At 35.0% G+C, this 24416-nt stretch overlaps 1 protein-coding gene across 1 annotated transcript; it reads left to right on the top strand.

Moving 5' to 3' along the window:
• The first annotated feature begins 603 nt into the window (after positions 1-603).
• Positions 604-23123, top strand: chrm3b (cholinergic receptor, muscarinic 3b). The gene is made up of 6 exons (XM_030163097.1): positions 604-639; positions 11856-11956; positions 12576-12745; positions 16757-17052; positions 18430-19118; positions 21744-23123. Exons 2-6 carry the CDS (start codon positions 11872-11874, stop codon positions 22274-22276), a joined length of 1773 nt encoding a protein of 590 aa, XP_030018957.1. The 5' UTR covers positions 604-639; positions 11856-11871; the 3' UTR covers positions 22277-23123.
• The last annotated feature ends 1293 nt before the right edge of the window (positions 23124-24416 follow it).

Genomic DNA, 24416 nt, shown 5'->3' with positions numbered 1-24416 from the left:
GAAAATACAGGATTCTTACTGAAACATGTCAGATACAGAGGATGATATTAGAATAAAAGGTGAGAAATCAGTTGTTAAAGTTAAATGTCAGTAAAGGTTGATTTGGAAGTTTCCTCTTTAAGGTTTAACTTCATAAAACACGTTTCTGTTTATTTTCCTGCTTCATCAGGACTTTTTTCTTTCATTCTTCCTTTATTTTTTTGGATAATAACCTGATTTTTTCATCATTCTGCTCTTTGTCAGTTTGACTAAACTCTCCTGAATCCTTTTTTCTGTGTTTTCCTTTCTTGACCCTCCCTTCTACCCATAATCCTCTGCTGCGTCCACTCGTCTGTTTGTGCGTCCGCTGTCGGGGGCGGAGCCACAGGTTGAGAAACAGCCGAGCAGTGACAGTCTGAACAGAAGAGAGACGTTAGAGGAGCTGATGTGGACTGAGGACCAGAATCCAGGAGGCAGAGTCTGACCAGGACCAGGACCCAGAGCAGGAGCAGGACCAGGACCCAGAGCAGGACCAGGACCCAGAGCAGGACCAGGACCCAGAGCAGCACCAGGACCAGGACCCAGAGCAGCACCAGGACCAGGACCCAGAGCAGGACCAGGACCAGGACCCAGAGCAGGACCAGGACCAGGACCAGACCGGTGAGTGCACATGAACTCATGTTTCTTTGGTTTGATGTTTAATTCATTCATGCGTGGTGGTCACCACAGTGGACGGCTGTTCTCTTCTACATTCATGGATTGTTTTTTAGTTTCATATCAGCCGACACACTGAACACTTATGCACCATCCTAAACACTGACATGAATACCATTACTGAAACTTCACTGTTCTTCATAAACCTGACCTGCACTCACATGTTGGAGTGGAAATCAGTTGCTTGTTATTGTTATTAGACTGGAATTATCAACGAAAAGTGTTGTTTTTTTTGCATATTATCTCCATGAAGTGAGTAATAACTAGTGTTAGAGGATGTTCAAATGTGACAAAACATCAGATTAGCTGTGTTAAAATGTTTTTATTCCATAGCTTTCACATAATATATCAGTAAATACATGTTTCTTTGCTTCAAAAATTAGACACATGGTGTCCAGCTGAGAGGACGTTTTTGCAACTCCAAGAAAAATAGCTTCATAAATTTAAAAAAATTCAATCACATTGTTTTTTTAATGCCTAAAGAGGAATAAAAACACTCAGGAAAAAACAAAAATCTTGATTAAGGTTCTAATAATTCATGCATAAAAGGGTTAATTCATTGTTTTTTTTGTTTTTTCATTCACTTTGTTGCAGCTTTTTGTATGACAGGACTTTTCTGTTTAGTTCTAGTTCCTCCTCAGACTCAGCCATGCATTTGAACCTCTGTAGTGGACAAGAGGTTTTCACAGCTTTACTTAAAAAACATAAAAACATGTCATGAAAAGAACATTATAGAAAAAAATAAAAAATGTGTCTGAAAAAACTGTTGCATCATTCTGTTTCCAATTATTATTATTATTATTATTATTATTATTATTATTATTATTATTATTATTATTATTAATAGCTTTCTTTATATAGAACCTTTAAAAACAAAGTTTACAAAGTGCTTTTGACAGACAAAGCAGAGGGCACAACAGCAGGATACAAGATGCAAGTAAAAACACTGAAACAGAAGCAACACAATAAGAGAGATGTGGACAACAAATGCAAAAAAATAACACTTTGAATAAATGAAGTCAGTCAGAGTACAGAGGGCAGGGAGAACATGACATGATGCTGTCAAATCAAAGCAAAAATGAAGAAATGACATAAAACCACATCATGTATGAGAATATAAATTAATAATCAAACAGGATAAAATTCAAATTTAAAAAATTAAAATTAAGAATTAAAAAGGGACAGACATCACGTAAAAGCAAGTCTATAAAAATGTGTTTTAAGAAGTGATTTAAAAGAATTAATTAAGGCCATTATTTCATGTAAAATGGTGAAAATATTTACTTACTGGGTCTCAGGAGGATCTTTGAAATCCAGTGTCTTTTACTGTATTTTAAACTCCCATGATGCATTTCGCCCCTCTGGTTACCTTAGTGGCAAAAATGGACACGTACTGAAAAAAAACAAAAACAAAAACATCCTCATACATCAGTATATTTTTCATAAATCTCTTAAACAACTTCAGTTCTGCTCAAAACTATCAAACATTCACCAGTTTTCAGGGTTTGAACTCTTTAAATGTCAGTTTAATGATTAGAATTCTGAATTATTTATTACAAAACCCACAAAAATGTGATATTTTTATGTGCACTAAGTCAAACAAAATCCTCTGTTCTCAGTGGAATATTTATTCAGTATTTATTCAAATACAAATGCACTATTTTTTCTGTACGTGTCACAGAAATACATATTGTTAATATTGCGTCTTTTCGTATTTTATGTCTATTTTTATTTGATTCTAATTTAGTTCTACTCTTATTTTACTTTTTGTTGAATTTTATAATTCTATTTTAGTTTTTTTTTATTTAAATTTGCCGTATTCTTATTTTCTGACATATTGTTTTTTATTTATTCATATTGTTGCACTGACAGGAGTAGCTCTAATAATGTTATTGTCCACATTAATTCTATTAATACATGTAAATAATTGGTGTAAAATACAGTTCTTCGTCTTTTCATGGTCATCATATCGGGTGGATTGTCCTAATGTGGGACATTTTCGTATTTCAGACTTTTGTATTATATTACAATGTTAAGACAACATCATAATGTAGTAATAATAACATATAATGTAAAGCTTAAATGTCCCACATTAGGACACTTCACCCTCAGAGGCTCTGTAGTTACCATGGAAACACCGTCATCTTCTACAACATGGATTCACCAGTAAAACCCATGGAGTTGGATCAATGATAATGTAGAAAAATAAGCTAATAAGATAAAGTAAAAACTGACAAAACAAGCCACAAAATGGACAAAAACAGCCAAAATAATGAATAAAAGGAACAATAAATCAGTATAATAATAAGTAACACGAACAAAATAAGCCACAAACTGAAGTAAAAATAAATGAAATTAACAAAATGAACACAGTCAAAATAGAAAAATGTACAAAATAATAAATAACACGGAGAAAATATGCCACAAAATGAATAAAAAAACAAAAACATTGATTCATGTTTGTTCAGTTAATGATAGATTTTGATAAAAAGTCACTTTTTCTTCAGTTTTCTCTGTTTTTGATAAAATAACCTTTGAATTTACTTTAATGAACATCTACATAATCAGTGAATAAAATATAAGAAAATACCTGTGGTAAAATATTTGTAGCAGTGATGTAAAAACATTTCTGCCAATGATGAAATAAGTTAATATGTTATTGACTTTTTTTAATCCTTAGTAAATCCTGTTGAATTCCTCACTTTCTTTTCCCAAAATGCTTCATAAAGGTGTTTTTATTGGAGTCACCAACTGACAAAATAAAACATATGACAAAATAGGACATATTGTGTAGAAACTAATAATATAATAAAGCCACTAACAGAATAACTTGACAATAATGTAATAATATTTTCCTAATAATGTCATAAATTGTGATATTACTGGTCTTGCTTTAAAAAAATCCTTAGAAAATGTCAGAACTGCAGCTGATAATGTAATAATACGTAAATAAGATTTATGCATTTCATTGAAATAAAAGATTTTTGTGCAGTTTTCTGATTAAAAATAGATAAAATGGATGGAAATAGTCGTCTTGTTCATTTATCACAGATACATACGATGCAGTTCTCTATTATTAATTATAGTTTTAATGACTTTTTACACTATGGTTCAAACTTTATTTCCTTATTAGTTTTATTTCATCTAAATCTAAAATGGCCAAAATGGGACATTATTGGTTGTTACAGAACCTTCCTATTATCACTAGTTTTTTCTTGACAACACCAATTTTTCCCTTTGATTTAGTGCAAAAAACATTAAATTCTGAAAATATGTGCATTCACAAACGATCCTTTAACAATAAAATGTGAAAAACCCAAACAAATATGAACAACCTGAAATGTCTAAAGAAAATTAACTGCAATTTTAGCAATTTTCTGCCTGTTACTGAAAGTGTTGTGCCTTTGTAGATCTGACCTATAACACTGGGTTACAAAAAAATGTTTTTTGTAAGTTCTCTAGGTTTTTTCACCTGAATTAGGACCATTTTGCACCGCTAAATCCAAAAATGACATCTGTTTTTCTCAATCAGGTCAGGTTTTTTTGCTAATTTGATTTTGAAAAATTTGATCTTCTCACGAAATATAATAATTAATACCAAAATCAGATTGGTAAGCACACTTTATGAAACATGTGACTTGATTCCTGTTAGGTACAATGGTGTATTCACCGCAGATGTAGCAGAATACGTCAGGCTTATTTTTGCAAGATCTTCTAGTCGAAGCCATTTCATTCACCTGTAATATTAAAAAAAACATTAATCATAAATTGGCAAAAGTCAAATCTTCAGAACTCGTTTATTGCAAGAAATATGAAAGAATTTTGTATCATATGATGTGAAAATGCCCATAAATGTAAGCAAAAATGTTCAAAAGCCAATATGTAGCATAGTTCAGAAAGTTGACCTGATTGAGCAAAATTAATGTGATTTTCGGATTCAGCACACCAAAATGATCCTAAATCAGCTCCAAAAACTTAATAAATTTGTTGTTGACCAGTGTAATGCGTATGTATAAACGTTAAGTCGAGGCAGAATATTGATCAAATTGTACTTCTGTTTCTGAACACATTTCATTTTTGTCAGGTTATTCACATCCTTTTTGTTTGGATCATTTGTAAATGTAAATATTGGCATCATTTAATGTCATTTTTTGCACTAAAACAATTTGGAGTTGTCATTATTTATTGGCTGTCATGCTATTATTTGACTGGTCCGGCCCACTGCAGATTAACCCTTTCATGCATGATTTATGAGAACCTTAGTGGAGGGTTATTTTTGTTTGTTTTTTTTGGGGGGGTTTTTTTTTGGTTTTTTTGGAGTGTTTTTATTCCTTCTTAGGCATGACAAAACAATGAAATTGAGGGTTTTTTTCATAGATTTGCAAAAATGTCCACTCAGCTACACCATGAATTTTATTCTTCAAGCAAAGAAACATGTATTTCAAACCCAATATCATACAGTGATATGAAAACAGTGAAATGAAACCATGTTTAATGCAGCTAATCTGATGTTCTCTCACATTTTAACATATTCTAATACTAGTTATTACTCACTTCATGGAGATAATATGCAAAAAATAACAATTAACAATTGATTTCCACTCGAGAACCAATCAAGAACAGCACAGTTACAGTAATGGTCTGAATGTCAGTTTGTGAGATGGTGCATAAGTGTCCACTGTGTTGGCTGATATGGAACTAAAACAACTAAACCCATGAATATACAAGAGAACAGCTGGAGAAGAACTGTCCACTGCAGTGACCAGTATGTATGAAAGGGTTAAACTGGGCTGAATGTGCCCCCCCTCCCGGAAGAAAATGAGTTTGTCAGCCCTGATGTAGAGGACTTCAAAACTCATGGCTCAAATATGATACATTTGGTGTTATAGGGTTAAATATGAGTTAAAAATAAACCCTGGAATGGGAACAATTGTGTGAAAATGGACACAAACTGACTAACAGCCCAACATGGAAAGAGTTTATTTGGAAAGTGAACGTTAGATATTTTAAAACCCCATTTATTATTTCTAAGTTTGACAAAACTAAAACAAATTTATGCTGGAGACATTGTGGACAAATTGGAGATCACACACACATTTTTTGGGATTGTCCAAAACTTAAATCTTTCTGGGAGGGAATTAGGGGGGAACTTTCTAAAACACTACACACTTACATTGAATTTGACCCACTGATTTTTATCTTTGGAGTGCTCCCTGCTAATTTTTTAAATAAGGATAAAGAATATCTTTTGAAAATTCTTGTCTTGGTAGCAAAAAAAATGATAACTGTATAAACCACTTCCTCCAACAATAAATCAGTGGAAGGAAAGAATTGTGTGGGTCTATACAATGGAAAAAATAACAGCAAACCTAAACCTTACCACTGATTTGTTCAAGAAGAGGTGGAATACTTTGATAATCCATTTGGATTTGATATTGTAGCATTTGAGAGTCTGACGCTGGGGGGATATTATTTGTATTTTTGTGTAATTATTAAAATAATTGTAGGCAGATATATCAGGTATGCAAATAAGACCTTGTAACAGTACACTGATTTGAGGTACCAGTTTGCCGAGAAGTTATGTTTATTTGTTTATTTATTTTGTTCTTTTTATGTTATAAAAGATATGTAGCTTTCTACATTAAGAATATGTAAGGATTGTACATATTGTAAAGCTTGAAATATAAATATGAATAAAATTTTGTTCAAAAAAAAAAAAAAAAAAAACCTGATGGTGACCCCCCCAGACCTGAACCGGGCTCTCCTCTGTGCCCCTTTAATCCAGTTTCATGGTCGGACCCTCAGAGGAAACCCCCCTAAAGTCTCCTTCATGTTCCTTCTGCAGATACCATCAGACTTTATTCCATCTGACATTAAGTCGACTTAAGGTTTGCAGCGCTGTGTTTAGACTTTCAGCTCAAAGAATAACTGTCGGAGAAAGCCCACAACACGTGGATACGAACGCTTTAATGACGCGATATTGATCAGAAAATGAACTGCACATCCTCCTCCTGTTGGTTTTACTTTTATCTTCTTCTTAAATCCGTCTAATCTGAGCGAAAGTATGTTTTTCTACCAGATGGAAGGTGTTAGAGTCTGAAAAGAGCCTCAGTCTGATTTAAACCAAACACATGTTCAGTAAAACAGACCCATTTTCACTGTATTTGACTGAAAATACTCAACTTTAGATTAGAAAAGAGGAGTTTTATCGCCTTATTTCAGTTTATTTCATTCTTTTCCATCTGCACATGTGTAAAAGAAAAAATAAAAATAAGGAAATTGTAGAAAATAGAAGTGACATAGACAAACTTTTAGCTAACTGTATTATTAAGCTAACAGTAGCTAGCATTGCTAATAAAACATATGACAAAAATAGAGTATGTTGTGTAAAAACCTATAATATAATAAAGCCAATAACAGAATAACTTCACAATAATGTAAAAATATTTTCCTAATAATGTCATAAATTGTTATATTATTGGTCTAGCTTTAAAAAAAATCCTTTGTGGATGGACGCACAAAAATAAAAATAAAACAACAACAAATTATGAATAAAAAGAACAAAATGAACAAAAATAAGTAATAAAATTTACAATATAATAAATAACATGGAGAAAATAAGCAAAAAATTAACAAAAAAACAAATGAATTAAAAATCAACCAAATAAGGTTGTAAATGCTGTTTTTATGTTCAGTCAATAATATATTTTGTAACACTATCATCTTCTACATTTATTCAGCTGTAAAATTAGTGGAGTTTGATAAAGGACAGTGGATGGACTCACAAAAATGAAAAGAAAACAACAACAAATAATAAATAAAATGAACAAAATGAACAAAAACAAGTACGAAAATTTATAATTCAATAAATAACATGGACAGAATATGCAAAAAATGAACAAAAAACAAAAATAAAAGAAAATACCTCTAATAAAATATTTGTTTCAATAACATAATAACATTTTTGCTAATAATGGAAAAAGTTATGTTATTGACTTTGCTTTTTTTCCTTAGAAATTCTTAATATATTCCTCACTTTCTTTTCCCAAAATGCTTCATAAAGGTGTTTTTACTGGAGTCGCCAACTGACAAAATAAAACACATGACAAAAATAGAGTATGTTGTGTAAAAACCTATAATATAATAAAGCCAATAACAGAATAACTCGATAATAATGTAAAAATATTTTCCTAATAATGTCATAAATTGTGATATTATTGGTCTAGCTTTAAAAATCCTTAGAAAATGTCAGACCTGCAGCTGATAATGTAATAATACGTAAATAAGATTTATGCATTTCATTGAAATAAAAGATTTTTGTGCAGTTTTCTGATAAAAAAAATAGATAAAATGGATGGAAATAGTCGTCCTGTTCATTTGTCACAGATACATACGATGCAGTTCACTATTATTAATTATTAATTATAGTTTTAATGACTTTTTACACTATGCTTCAAACTTTATTTCCTTATTAGTTTTATTTCATCTAAATCTAAAATGGCCAAAATGTGACATTATTGGTTGTTTTTCAGTATATTTAACAGAAAACACTCAACTTTAGATTAGAAAAGAGGAGTTTTAAGGCTTTATTTCAGATTATTTCATTCTTTTACATCTGCACATGTGTAAAAGAAAAAAAAAAGAAAAAGAAAGGAAATTGTCAAAAACAGAAGTGACATAGACAAACTTTTAGCTAACTGTATTATTAAGCTAACAGTAGCTAGCACTGCACATGATAGCTGCTTCACTGAGCTCGTTTACATTCACACCAATACTGCGATCATTATCCGATTATTCCAGTGATCGTGTAAACAGAATAATCTGATCGGCTTTATCTGATAACAGCAGTAATCTGATTATGAGAAATCGAATTAACACGCCTAGATTTCTCCCCAATACTCCGATGTCTTCACACATGTACATGTAAACAGGCTCATCTGATTTATTTTTCTTTTTTTAACATCTGCACATGTCATCATCATCATCATCATCATCGTCATCATCATCTTTATTTCCAGACTCAGGAGTCTATTTAAAAAAACAGACAAACAAGCAACAAAATAAAAATAAATAAGAAACAGAGGTGTAAAAAAAAAAAAATATATATATATATATAAACGGAAGTTATGTAGCGACACCAAGAGTCGAAGGCAAAAACGTAAACAAACAATGAAATGAAATGAAGGATAGCAGCAACATGTGACCTATTTTGTCATCTTATTAGCTCCTCCCACATTAGGACAGCTAACGTTGACACTGTAGGCGTTGCCATGGTAACAAGACAAGACCGGATGTTTTGAAAATGACAGGAAATATGCGTCTTGTGTCATAACAAATAATGGACTGAAACATGTAAACCAGGGTTTTTCAATTATCGCATTTATGAAGTGTTTGTAAATTCGTCACATCTGATTACGGCACTTATCAGATTACTCCCAGTTATCGGATTTTTCAGACTGATCTCATGAAATTGTACATCACGCCAGTTCTTATGGCATTTGGCATCCTATACGTACGCATTTTCATCCTTTCGCATGTTATTAAAGGCCATTTGATCGCACATCAATGTACGCCAAGATCTCCAGTTCACATATCTGTAACTGCTAACCTTTACCCTAATCGCTAATCACATGGTATTTGATGTGGAATGAACATACACGCCGAAAGCTTATAATGCATAAAGATAATACACTAATTAAAAGTGGTATTTTATCGGTACGCAGTTCATATCATGTTGGATTTTTATGGTCATGTAAACAGGCTCAGTGACTCGGTGTATAGGCCGTTAGCTTAGACAGTTAGCTAAAAAATGGAGTTAGCTAACATCAGTGTATAGGCCGTTAGCTTAGACAGTTAGCTAAAAAATGGAGTTAGCTAACATCAGTGTATAGGCCATTAGCTTAGACAGTTAGCTAAAAAAATGGAGTCAGCTAACATTACCAAAAACAACAACAAAATGTATATAAGCATGAGAACCTTTGACCTTCACCAAAAATGTCAACAAACCAACCTAACATTAGTTGTTCGCAGAACTGTAAATGTGTAAACCCGCAGCTAGAGGTGGCTAAATATCCCCCGCTGAGCCTTTGTGTTTGTTTATTGTTCGTTCGGCTGTTCCTGTGGATGTTTCATGTGCTTAAACGTGGCCTTCTGAGTCTCTAGGATGGACGTTTGACAAACGAGCTGATGGTTCTGGCTTTAATTAGTACAGCCTGTATTAGTAATATCAGCTATTCTTTACAGGCTATGCTAATCTATGCCAGAATCAGCAATGCAAAGGACGACGGACGGCTGAACGGACGCTGCTGGACCCGTTTTGAACAGAACATGAAACCAAACGCTGAGCTTGTTTGGGTCGTTTTCATCGGTCAGTATTTTCCCAGAATGCATTTAGGCTAACCAATGCTGGACTGAATCAGCGCTTTAGTCACCTGACCCCGTCAACAAAAACACTAATTAAACCTCATAAAGACTTTAGCTACCATCGTATTTTTGTTTTTTTTAATTATTATTATTTCTTGGTGTTTTAATACATTCAGACCCAAAATAAGAGAATAAGGCGCTGATAAACCTGTAAAATCCCATGTTTTTAAGGAAAACTACAGGTTTTGATGAAGACTCTGATATAGTTGTTTTTTTTTAAGCTCAGTTTTTTAGCAATAAATTATTTTTGCAGTCATTACAAAACCATTTTCAATGCTATAAAACACATATTTCAGTCTGAATAAGGTAAATATCTGTGGATGCACTGTTGTACTAAACAATGCTAGAAAAAGCCATTGTCTTTATTTTGTTTTTGGTTTTTATCTATTGTTTTGTTGTTGTTATTATTATTATTATTATTATTATTATTATTATTATTATTATTATTATTATTATTATTATTATTATTATTTCTGGTGACTTGTAGTTTGTTGTTGTGATTTTGTAAGTAAAAATAAAAACGATTAATGAAATTTTAAAAAATTAAATAACAAAAAAAAGTGATGCTAAACATGGCTAACGTACTGGTATGCTAACAGTCTTGGCACATATTTTGGTGTAGTTGCAGTAAATTAACAAAACGCAGCCTCATAGCAACACAACTGAGTATTTATGTTATTGTGCTTTTTTATAAATATATAAGCCACATACAAATTAACAAAATGAACAAAATCAAATAAGAAAAATGAACAAAGTAATAAATAACATGGAGAAAATACGCAACAAAATGACTAAAAAAATGTAAACATTGATTCACATTTGTTCAGTTAATTATGTATTTTGACAAAAAGTCACATTTTCTTCAGTTTTCTCTGTTTCTGATAAAATAACCCGTGAATTTATGAATCCATGGAGTTGAATCAATGACAGTGGATGGAGATGCTTGTTTTTTTAATGGTATATTTTACTGAGAAAGTTGATATAAAGTTGATAAAATAACCCTCAACTTTAATTTGTGCTTTTATGGACTTCAGTCATAATCAGTAAATTAAATGTCGGGAAATACCTGATTTTCACTTAAGAATGGACATTACACAACATAATATTAGAATAAAGGTGATGAATGACTGAAGAAAAGTTAAAAAAATAGAGAAAAAAGTCATTTGGGAACTGCCACAAAAGTAGCACTGTGTCTTTATGGGTTAAAAAACACACATATTTATCATATTTCATATAAAAGGATCAGTCTCTTATAATGTAAAAGTGTAAAGAAGAAGCGGTCGAATAAAAACAGAACAAATGACCCATCGAACATCATTCATTCAGACGGATGTGGAGCTGATATTATTTCAGCTGTGGATGGAATCTGTACGCTCACCTCACAAATACATACTCATCTGTTCCTCTGCTAAAAATAGAAACTCCATTTTAGGTTTGAATCACTTTTTGGACCAAATAAAAATCCCCCACGCCAATGAAACTCCCTTTTTTTTAGGATTTATTGAAAGTGTGACATTTAAAGCACAATCGCTCTCCTTCAGACTCACAGTCATAAATAACAGGTGGATGTGCAGGGTTTTAGATGTGAGTTTATTTTCTCCACATGCATTTCCTTTGTCTTCATTTTTCAGCTGAAGTTGGACGTCAGTGTGAATATGACTCCGTCTGTGTTTGCTTTCAGGTCTTCACTAAATAAATCTCCAGTTTCTGTATTTGTGTTGGGTTTTTTTTTCTTCCAGATGTCCATCGGTCATCATGAACCGGACCAGTTCAGATCCAGTCCACTTCATTATGACCAGTCCTCCTGTGATCAGAGACCAGTCCGACGCCGCCATGTTAGGTACCAACCACACCAGTTTAGTTCAGGGTCCACGTTCAGACCAGTAAGATCTGAGCTGGATCAGTAAAAGAATAACCGAGAAATAATGACAATATTAGAATAATAAGATAAATAATAAATAACCTAGAAATAATGTAAATAAAAGAATAATAATAAAATTAGTAAATAACCCATAAATAATGTAAATAATAGAATCATAATATAAATAATAAATAATGTAAATAATAGAATAATAATATAAATAATAAATAACCTATAAATAATGTAAATTATAGAATAATAATATAAATAGTAAATAACCTAGAAAGAATGACAACACTAAACTTTTCTCTGTTTTGGTGTGAAAAAATTAAAATTACATGATCAAAATGTTTACATCTACAAACTGTCCTTTAAAAAATGTGAATAACATGAACAACCTTTTCTTTTTTATTTATTTTCATTGTGCATCTCCAAAAGTACAACACAAAAAAAAGAAAGAAATTCACATTTTATGATACAGGATTTTGTGACACACAATTATATACATAAATATATCTATATATAGATATATATAGATATAACTGATACGGTGCAAAAGTGTAAAATTCCATTTTTCTGTTTGTTTTTCCGTGTTCAGGCGGCTCCTACCGTGAGTTGGTCATGTTATCAGACATGTCCAGTGGATGGAAGCAACAGAATGTCAGTTATGTGTCAAGATCAGGAGGAAATGTCACCGATTCACCGCTGAACCTGACGTTAAAGCCAGAAGAAGAGTTCGATCCACTGGGAGGACACACCGTCTTTCAGGTAAGAGTCCCTTAACTACACTTTACCTTAAATATGAGCATCAGTTAAGAATAAAAATTGAGTTCAGGCTTCTCTCTCTGCATCAGTCCCACATCCCCTTCCCATGCGGTATCGGATTTCTTCAGTGTCATTATCATTAGTCGCTTTTCCATTGACCCTCAAACTGTGCATAAAAATTTCCCTAATGGAAAAACGACAATTTTGCCAAAACTCACTTTTCAATTAAATTTTTTTGTGCTGGCAAGAGGTGATTTTTTGGGGGTAGCACAAATGGTATATCACGCAAAACTGCAATGGAAAGACCTTTTTCCGCAACTAGAGTCACATGAATTTAAAAAAACGGATGTTGACGGACGTTACAACAAGAGAAGAAGAAGAGTTTTAATAGAAATGTGTGGACACACCAGGAAACCCAATCATTTTTTAATTTAGTACGAGATAGAGGGATAATATATAATAATAATGAATATATCTGTAAATCAACACCATGTTTACGTTCATCACCATGTTTATGGAATGACTTCTCGTGTCATCTTGCGATAATAAATAAACAAATCATCGCATTTGTGATTTAATGGAAAAACGGACATTACGCACTCCTGTTTTTTTGGACATTTAGTAAATATCGGTAAAGTTTTGCGCAGATGTCCAATGGAAAAGGAACTACTGATTCCTGCTGCTGCTCTCCCTGCTTTAGGTTTTCCATTTATTCACATGGAAAGACTCAGAACAGAACCAGACTCCAAATAATAACTTTCTGCAAAACAAATATGTTTTCTATTAATAAAATTGGTCCTGACTGAACTGACCTTAACACTAAAAAACAAACAAACATGTCCTATGGTGAGTTGAACGACAGTGAATGAAAACATGTCACCAGTGACACAGTCGTCTTAAAAGGGTAAATTCACTCTGGTCTGTTTCTCTATTATTTATCAGAATAATTATTTAAAATGATGGTTTCAGCCTCTTTTTCCATCAAGAGTACATGTTTACTAAAAAAAAACCTTTAACAGGTTGCAAATGTGAAAAGCTGTTTAATAAACATGTGCTTAAAGGCGTTTACAGACCTCCTGTCTGTTTTTAAATCCCTTCTTCAAACCCATCTTTTCTCTTTGGCTTTTGAAACCATGTGAGATGTTTGAAGGTACTATCTTTATTCTATTGTTTTTATTTGGTTGTGGTTTGTTGTTCTTATTTATCTATTTATTTTATTAATTTTGTTTTTTAATTGTGTGGCTTTTTATGTTTTTTAATCTATTCATTGTATTTTATTCTTTTCTTTGGGTTTTGTTTATTCTTCTGTACAGCACTGTTTTCTTTTTTGTACAGTTTCTGTGTCTTTAAATCTATTCTGTGTTTTATTCTTCTGTTTTTGGTTTTATTTATTCTTCTGTACAGTACTTTGGTCCACTGCGGTTGTTTTAAAGTGTTTTACAAATAAAGTTGGATTGGATTGGTTTTAAAGTTTAAACGAAGTTAAGTGTTGGAGTTCGTATTAATCCAAATTTTGACGCTAATATTTTCACTTGAATATCGGCTCCAAATATCGGTTACCGGCCTCCTTGACTAGTAACAACTGGTATCGTATCAACCCTGGAAAAAACCATATCGGTCAATTTCTAATTTACACACCATAGCAGAGTACCGTCCATCCGTCTGTCTGAGCATGCTGGGTAATTATGTGGCGTCGCACAATGAGTTCCATGAATTCAGTAGCAGGGAATCGTACTGGTCAGACAAACAGTGGGCTGCACGCTTCACATGGCCTCCCACCTCTGGGGACTTTAAGGCTCATTACAGATGATTCCTGAGGCCCCGTGGTCCAAGATCAACTGTGAGAGCTGTCTGAGGGAATTAAAGGATCAGTCTGGAGGGTTTGAATCCTATGGAAAAACTAACACAACTAATGAATTCAGGATCCAAACACACAGCAGAGTCAAATACCTGCACTTAGTTCCAATGAGCGGATTAAGCTCCATGTATGATCCTAAAAAGGACACATTCAGGACATTAGCGCTGACAGAAACAGGACGTTCTGATTGTTTAGTCGAAGGTCTGTGGTTAGTTTTTTTAAGCTCTGGTATTCAAACTGTTCTGATTATGTTTAAAGTTCATTTTCACTGAATACAGTCGTGGAAAAAATTATTAGACCACCCTTTTTTACTTCAGTTTCATGTTCATTTTAATGCCTGGTCCAACTACAGGTTATTATCGTTGACGAAAACTAAGGAAATGACGAAAACTAGAATTGAAAAACATTTTCATTAACTGAAATAAATAAAAACTAGAATTAAAAGAACTGAAACTGTGTTGTGTGCTTCCAAAACTAACTAAAACGGATAAAAGTTATGAATAAAATTCCCTTCGTTTTCAATTTTGTCAATGTCAGATTGAAAATCGATTTATTTCGCTCAAGCAATTTTATCTATTGGCACTGTACGACACTTCGCGGTCCGTCACTTGTGGTTTCCAGTCGTCTTCTGGTCCCCACTCTACCTGGAAACATGGAGACTAAAGTTGGGAGAAAGCAGCAGAGTCCTGTCTGGGATTTATTTGAATACGACGACAGAGAAGAAGAGAAAAGAGACGACTAAACTACACTTAAAACTGAAACTAAACTAAAACTAAGCATTTAGAAAAAAAATGAAAACTAATAAAAACTACCAAACCTGCTCTAAAAGCGAATTAAAACTAACTGAATTAGAGAAAAAAAAAGTCAAAACTAAACTAAACTATAATGAAAAATCCAAAACTATTAGAACCTTGGTCCAACTAAATGTACATTTGTTTGGACAAATATAATGATATGAACAAAAATAGCTCATAGTAGTTTAATTTCACAGCTGATATTTAACATGTTTTGTTGATAAAAAACCAAAATCACTTGAGTTCTTCCATCATCATCTGTGTCATTGTACTGACAAAAACAGCGCTTTTATTCATTCCATGTTTTCTTTTCTGTCTGTTTTAGTCACATGATACACACAGGAGTTAGGACTGGATTACATAACCACTGTTTTTGACGACTTTTCATGGTCTAATAATTTTTTTCGTCACTGTATGTGTTTTGATATGTCATAGAATTACAGATAATTCAATGATGATTTGGCCAAGCATTTAAGTGACATCTGCCACTATAACAGAAATAACATCCCAAGCTGCAGGCTTTTTGGGTGTTTTGTTCTTTCAGTATCTTAAAGATGCTAACACGTTTCAGATGTTGATGTAAATTACTTGGCATATTTCCTACTCAATTCTGTAATTTTCTAAAACTTTTTATCAATTCTATAACTCTTTTTGTTCAGAGTTGATGTTTTGGAGGTTGAGACTGTTTTCAAGACCAAAAACAAGTTGGAGTTAAAGGAAGTTAATCACTGTATGCACTTAAAGGTACAATTTGTAACATTTATAATTACATGCTAACACCAGAGGGGGCAGCATTTTACCGTAAAGGTGTGGTATTAGAGTTCATGACCAAACTGCCAAACCCAAACAATGTGGCTACGCTCAGACTACAGGCAAATGTGGCCCAAATCGGATTTTTTTGCCCATATGTGACCTGTATCCGATCTGTTAAAGACAGTTTGCATCATTTTGCAGCATTTTCGCGACATATTAGCATGTTTACTTTATTTATCTGCTGTTAAATGTCTCAATACAGATGTTCATTAATATGCGCTGTCCCACTGTCCCTACCAAATAAACTAATAAAACTGCAGAATAAGTCTCCGTTAGGGGTGGGTCATGTTGTCACGTCTGCTTCTAGTTTTATTGTGGTTTTCTTGTGCATTGTCCTCTTGTATTGTTGCATTTTCTTGAGTTGTATCTATCGTAAAAGCTAGGAATCGATGTTTCAAATTAGCTTCAGCTCTAAATGCTTTAGTCTGTGGTTAAATCTATGCTAATAAACACTAAATAAAAAACATTCTACTGAATAAACAACTTTTATCAGAGGTTTGACTGTTTTAAAGGTGTTTTTTAATGCTAATGTCTGCCTTTATTTGGCAGGTCCTTATAATAGTCTTCCTCACCGGATCGCTGTCTCTCGTCACCGTTGTTGGAAACATCCTGGTGATGGTGTCGTTCAAGATCAACAAGGCGTTAAAAACAGTCAACAACTACTACCTGCTCAGCCTGGCGTTCGCTGACCTGACCATCGGAACCCTGTCCATGAACCTGTACACCACCTACATCATCATGGACCAGTGGGCTCTGGGGCCGGTGGTCTGCGATCTTTGGCTCGCTATAGACTACGTGGCCAGTAACGCCTCGGTCATGAACCTGCTGGTCATCAGCTTTGACAGGCAAGAAAACACACCTCCTGCTTTTCATTTCATCAAATGTTCATGTTCAGAATGAAGCCTTTAGGTTTGTCCTGTAAACGGATAATAGTTCAGGTTTTGGGGAAAATACAGTGATCCCTTATTTTTCGCGGTTAATGGGGACCAGCACCCCCCGCGAAAATCGAAAATCCGTGAACTGGAGCCGGAGCCCCCCCCCCAAGCCTATCCTAGAACTCTCTCTCTCTCTCTCTTTTAACATTTTTATATAAAATAACACTTACATTAGACTCCAGCGGCTCCTTCCTTGACTGATGATGAGGCCCATGATGATGATGATGATGATGAAACACCTGTGCACTTCGATGAAGACGATGAAGATGACACAATGCACAGGTGTCAAGGGAGCCTTATAGCTCTTCTCGGGGCGCCTCGTTGTCAGATGTTACTTGAGGCGCTGGATCGTCTAGTAATGCAGCTTCTTCGGAGGGAGTTGGCGAAGCAGCTGCAGACGGGGAGGCTGGCGGGGGAGCTGAGGGTTCGGCTGATGGCTTCTGAGGGACAAGGAACATGGTGATGGGGAGCTGTTGCCGTGAATAAAATCCGCGAATAACTAAAACCACGGAACTTAAAGCGCGAATTGGCAAGGGATCAAACCAGTCAGGAACCAAACCACAGCCTTGGGGCACCTCAGGTCCATTTAGTTTATATACACTGGGGGAAATAACTATTTGGTCTCCTGCTGATTTTAGAAGTTCACCCCCTTACGAAGACATGAACAGTCCATGATTTTTATGGTAGATATCAACAAAAAAAACTACAGAAAAAAAACAACAACAACAACAACATTACATAAAGGTAACATATTTATTTGTATTTGTCGAGTAAAAGAAATAGTTGATCCTCAAGTAAAATCCTTGTTGGTAAACATATATTTCAGTTGATTTTATGTGAAGCAATTTAGAACTCCTATTTAATTATTTTTTTTCTGGCCTTTCAAGTTGAAATTCTGTCTGTGTTTAAATAAACCAACCATAAAAACCATGAAATGTTCATGTCTTAATAATCCTGTTAGGTTCATACTGTCTACTAGAACTTATGAAGGTTTCTTTGTTGTGGCCGTAACATGTCAAGATAAAAAAAACTATATATATATTTTTTTCCTTCTGTCTGACAAAAAAGAAAAAGAAATCGCCATATGTTCATGTCTATGTAAGGAGTTAACTCCTCCAAACTACAGAACCTGCTCTGCTGTTGCTGCTTATTGTAGACCAGAGCACTGACGCAGATACATGTGACAGTTTATCGTGCATCGAGTCTTTATTTCACCTGAAAAGTAACATTTAGCATTTATTTGATGGTGACCAGTCAGAGTGACCTACGCTGTTTCCTCGTCCTCAGGTATTTCTCTGTGACCAGACCTCTGACCTACCGGGCGAAGCGTACGACCAAACGGGCCATGACTATGATCGGATTAGCCTGGTCCATCTCCTTCATCCTCTGGGCTCCGGCCATCCTGTTCTGGCAGTACATTGTCGGTGAGCGGACCGTGCAGCCCAATGAGTGCTACATCCAGTTCCTGTCCGAACCCATTATCACATTTTGCACCGCTATTGCCGCTTTCTACTTGCCAGTGACAATTATGACGATCTTGTTTTGGAAGATTTACCAGGAGACAGAGAAGCGAGCTAAAGAAGTTCAAGGTCTCAAAGGATCTGGGGCCGGAAACAGCCCAAGTCAAGCTCAGGGTCAAGGCGGAAGTGTTAGCGGAAGAGACGGTTCGACCAAGAATTCGTCAGCCGTGATCCGCCAGATGAGCTCCCAAAGCTGCAGCAGCTGCGAACTAAATCAGGTAGCGTCGGACAAGGAGAACAAGGAGAACGGAAGCACCCCAGGAGCGGTGGGAGGCAGAGGGAGGTGCGCGGCATTTTTCCTCCGGTTTAAGTCACTGCTGCCGGGTCGACGCTCGTCCAAGTCTGTCACCAAAAGTCCAGAAGGTGACGCAGAGCAGAGCAGCACTGACAGCTTCAACAACAACGATGGAGCAGAAGAAGACGCTGATGGTCCCGACCCTTCGAGAACTCCGACAGGTATCTACGAACCTTGTCCTGTCGGTCTACCAATGCTATGTTTGTGGCCTCAGAGCAGTTTGTGGGGTAACATGAGGGGTTCACAGACCGAACCTTAATATGACTCATCTGGGCTGATTAGTTTTTATTTCTGTTTATTTATTCATTTATTTATTAAGGACAATGCAGTGAAACTTAGTGTCTGATGTTCTGCACTAAGAGAATTTAGCATTTAGCTAATGTGCACCTCCCATCCCTGATTGGCTTCTCAACAGAGAACATGTTTAATAATCGAGTGAAAATCTGGATGAGTCAGACCTCCACAGCCAGTGACCAGGATGGTAGTGGTGTTAGCAAGCTATCGTAGCCAGGGAAGATCTGACTCAAAGGAGGGAGGAGTTTCCGAACTCAGCCATTTCCCCACAGATGAAAATGTGACTAATAAAACTTTTGTCTCATGTATCACTTCGAGCCAAAGGTATCAGTGTTCTAAGATTTACAAAAGTCTTGTGACGCAGCAGAGCAAATTTTAATCTTGGTTTGCAAGATTCCCGATGTGTTTAGTAAGTTTAGTTGGATTTGACGTAGATTTTAACTAGGGCTGTGTATCGGCAAGAATCTGGTGATACAATACAAATCACAATACTAGGATCACAATACAATGTATCATGATATATCATGATACTGTTAAAAAGGCAATTTTTTGTTTCTTTTTTTTAATGATTATTTCCTTGAAGAATTTAATTACACCAGAAATCTACATAAATACTAAATGCATTTTTATTTAATCCCAACAGGATCTAATGCTATATCACAAAATGTTCCTGTGTTCAAACTGAAATTCTGTTTTACAGACATTACAGTTTCAGATCCTGTTCAAATGTTCAGATTCTATTAGTTCAGAACTAACATCAGAACAGGATTTTTGTGCGATAACAACAAAGGAATGAACATTATTTAATAAAAGAGTGCTAAATAAGAAAAATAAAATAAAAAAAAAACAAAAATGAACCTCCACAATATCTGCATTTGAATAAATACCTAATAATATTGATACAGTACTTTTTAATATCAGTACAGTACTGTGAAATGAAATATTGCGATACACTGCAGAACCGATATTTTCTGACACCCCTAATTTTAACAAAAGTCATTAAAGTACATGTGTTTCCAGTTACATGACTGTAGAGCTGCTGTAAATACAACCTTCCTGTTACGAAACAATTATTTTTTTGCTGTAGATCTGATCAGGTGGTGTCATTTGCTAACAGGTTTATTCAGGACTTCTTCAAGAATCTACAGTGAAACGACCTCTTTAGCCGTTATCGCTAACCCTTCAAGCTAATAAGACTAATGTTTGCTAGCATACCTTCTGAGTAAAAATCTCACCTCCTCCTAAATTTTTAGCATTTTTTGTCACAATTGACCCACTGAGATTCCAAACTCTGCTGTTTCTCCAATGGCGAAAATTAAAATTAACAAACTGAACCTACTGCCACATGTATCCTGTACAGCTAATGGTATCACTGTCTCCAACGTCACCAGTGTTCTCCTAATATTTGTCAGGCATCTTGTGGAGCAGCACAACAGATTTTTAGACTTATTGGGAGAGATTCCTGACGTGATTAGTAGGTGGTAGGAAGGTTTTAAAATGTTCTAGTTTCTTGTCTATGGATAAGATGTTAATATAAACAAATGTGTTTGTTGAGGAATCTGAGCTGCTTCTTAAATCAACTCTATTGAAGACATCACATTAGAACCTTCCCTTTAACCATTACCTTTAACTGTTGAAGCTAACAAAGCTAACAATCATTAGCATATGTTTTTTAACAGATATCAACAGGCAGTAAAAATAAAAAATAATAATAATAATAAACTTTATTGCAGACACAAGTCCATATACCACAAGCACACAAAATACAGAATAAATAGAATAAAAAAGGAGATACAGAAATTAAAAATCGCATGTCCAGTTAAGACAGATGTTTCCAACCTTTTTTGGCTCGTGACCCCATTTTAACTTCACAAATTTCTGGCGACCCCAGACATTCAAAACAGAGACTTTTTTTTTTTTTTTGTTAAAATGAATTTGTTTTTGATCATGTAATAGTTTGCTATACTATGTTGCAAATAAATGTTAATTTTAAACAACATTTAGACTATATAATGTAAATTTTTATTAGTAAGTTTTAATTTTTACATTTTTTTTTTATAAATTATTAGAAATTTCAGGCGACCCCAGACATTCAAAATGGAGACATTTTATTTGCTAAAATTGATTTGTTTTTGATTGTGTAATAGTTTACTATGTTGCAAATAAACATTAATTTTAGGCGACATTTAGGCTATATAATGTAAATTTTTATGTGTAAGTTTTAATTTTTTATCAATTTCTAGAAATTTCAGGCAACCCCATTTGAATTCCGGGTGACCCCACATGGGGTCCCGACCCCAAGGTTGAAAATCACTGAGTTAAGAGTTAAAAGCTATAAGTGAAGAACATCTGAAGATTTTCCTTCTGTGTGACCCAACCCAACAAAATCAGCTAAAATTTGAGAGTTTCAGCCTGGACTACATGTGTTACATACAAAAAGGATGCAAATATAACATGCATTAGTGTATTTTCTGTCTATCTTATTTATTTAGATGGACAGAAGCCACCGAAACCGAAGAACCAGGATAAACAACCATCGTCGTCCACCAGAAGTCAAAAAGGTCAACCACCCAGTCCTACCACGTCATCACCTGCAGACCAGTCACCGGCATCCATCACCATGAAAGACGCAGCCATGGCTAAACGTTTCGCCTCGAAGGCCAAGACGGAGATCAACAAGCGCAAAAACGAGAAGAAGGCCAACGAGAAGAAGGCCAACGAGAAGAAAGCTGCCCGGACTCTGAGCGCCATCCTCCTGGCCTTCGTCACCACCTGGTTACCCTACAACATCATGGTGCTGGTCAACACCTTCTGCCAGGACTGTATCCCTGAAACCCTGTGGGCGCTGGGCTACTGGTTGTGTTACGTGAACAGCACCGTCAACCCCATGTGTTACGCGTTGTGCAACAAGACCTTCAGAACCACTTTCAGGGATATTTTAATGTGCCAGTGGAACCAGAGGAAGAACAAGGCACAGATTCACCAGAGGAAGGCGGTGGCTTTCAGGAAATCAGACCCAATGTAGACGACGACGACGGCGGCGGCAAAATTCAAAGGGTCTGGTTTTAAGAATGCAGTTCCAGTAACTATGTTCAGAGTTGGAACGCGTGGAGCAGTGATCATCCAGTGGTCATTTTCAGGGAGAAGACGCAGGACTGAACAAAAACGAAAAGGAGACTAAGTTCAAGATACCATGACCGCTACTGGCTAAAATTGAAATGATCCCCAGAGGAGGATCATCCCTTGTAACTTGGTGACTCTTTGAGCACTAGGACCACCACCCCACAGATCTTCAATGTGGTCAGTGACACCATTAGAATTCTAAAACCAGCTGCTGGACTAATGTGGATTGTCTTGATACAAAGGGAAAACCATACTCTGGACTTTTTTGGGGCAAAGAACCTGTTAATCTCTTCGACGTCAACCCATATCTGAGGACCACCACCAATTTGACCATCACCCTAAAGCTGTTTTATCAACTGTGGAGACATCTCGCATCAAATTTTGTCTGAAATTTGGGAGGAAACCCTCTCCAAACCCATTTCTCCATGGGGGATGAAGCCATTACACTTTGATAAAAACCTTTACTCTGATTCCACCCTCAGGATTTTTACCCTCGTACCGATGAAAATGTCGTACTCTGGGGTTTAATGAACGTTGAGGACTTGTTCGTAAGTGTGCAGTGCATTAGTGCAGAATGATAGACGCACAATATTATATAGTTTGTGAAGAAAAACAATAGGTTTGGTTTGGTTTGTTGAATGTATTCTTAGACGTTTAATGAAATTTGAAGTTGTGGCAAAAGCACTAGTTTAGTAAAATGCTAAGTCGGAGCCGATTATAAAAACCCACTATGTCAGTGGAGACCGGTTTAATGATCGTATTGTTTATCCATAATTTAAGCAGGTGAAATTGTTTTTATTTTATTTAACCTTTATTTAACCAGTAAAAACAATCCCATTGAGATTAAGAGCCTCTTTTCCAAGGGAGTCCGGTCCAAGAGGCAGCATCAAATACAACATAGGGTCATTCCATCCCAAATCAACCAGATTTCAGAAAGTGCCCCACATGACCCCCTCAGAAAATTCTGAAAAAGTTCACACTTGTTCACCTACCAGATAAACGAACACATCCAAAATTTGAATGTAATAATTTATATAAAATAATTTAATCTGTAATAGTTTAGGAGATACAGCCCTTTGAAAATTAATGTTTTGTTTTTTTTTAATTTTGCAAATTTGCTTTTGGGCCAACTTTGAGGAGCTGTATCTCCTTAGGTATTCAAACCACACTGCTGAAACTGACTGTCTGGGCTCAAATCCCCCTGAAAAGACCATATCTGGCATCAAAATAATTGTAGGTGCCTTCATATTTGGTCCATGAGGCCTTGAAATCAGGCCAAAAGGCTCATTCTTCCAAATGTCCTCTCTCTTCAGGCTTGCACTGTTTCAGCAGTGTGGATGGAATACCTACGGAGATACAGCTCCTCAAAGTTGGCCCAAAAGCACATTTGCAAAATTTAAAAAAAAATTAATTTTCAAAGGGCTGTATCTCCTAAACTATTACAGATATGACATTAAAATTTTGGATGTGTTCGTTTATCTGCTAGGTGAACAAGTGTGAATTTTTTCAGAATTTTCTGAGTGGGTCATGTGGGGACCGTTGGTTGGATTGCCATGGAATGACCCCATACAATAATTTACAGGACAAGTCAAACTATGAAAAACTAGTGGAAGTCATTGAGTTCGTCTCTAGCTCTTTGGAATCCTCACTGAAGTCAAAAATATTTTATTCAAGAGCGAGTGCAACCAACAGAGAAGCATCAACGTTCTTATAATAATGAATGAAAAAAAACAAACATTGCAAATAAATAAATAAATAAAAGCAATGTAGTTATATATATATAAAAAAAGGTCAAGATTCGTAAAAAACAACTACAGGAATTATTTAGACGACTATTATCAGTATTAACAGGGTTTTCTTTGAGCCAAACGGAGATTAAGTTGTGTTTTAGCCGAATGTTAAACAGAAACTACAAATATTCCCTTTCATATTCAGTCTTTCATTACACTTTGAAATAAATTTTTATCTTCATCTAACCTAGGGCTGGATGATATGGAGAAAATCATATCACAATCATTTTTTCATATCAGATGAAATCGATA

Source organism: Sphaeramia orbicularis, chromosome 19, assembly GCF_902148855.1.
Source record: "Sphaeramia orbicularis chromosome 19, fSphaOr1.1, whole genome shotgun sequence".
In the NCBI taxonomy this organism is placed as follows: domain Eukaryota; kingdom Metazoa; phylum Chordata; class Actinopteri; order Kurtiformes; family Apogonidae; genus Sphaeramia; species Sphaeramia orbicularis.
The sequence above is the reverse complement of the archived record's forward strand: the minus strand, read 5'-3'. Positions and strand labels throughout refer to the sequence as shown.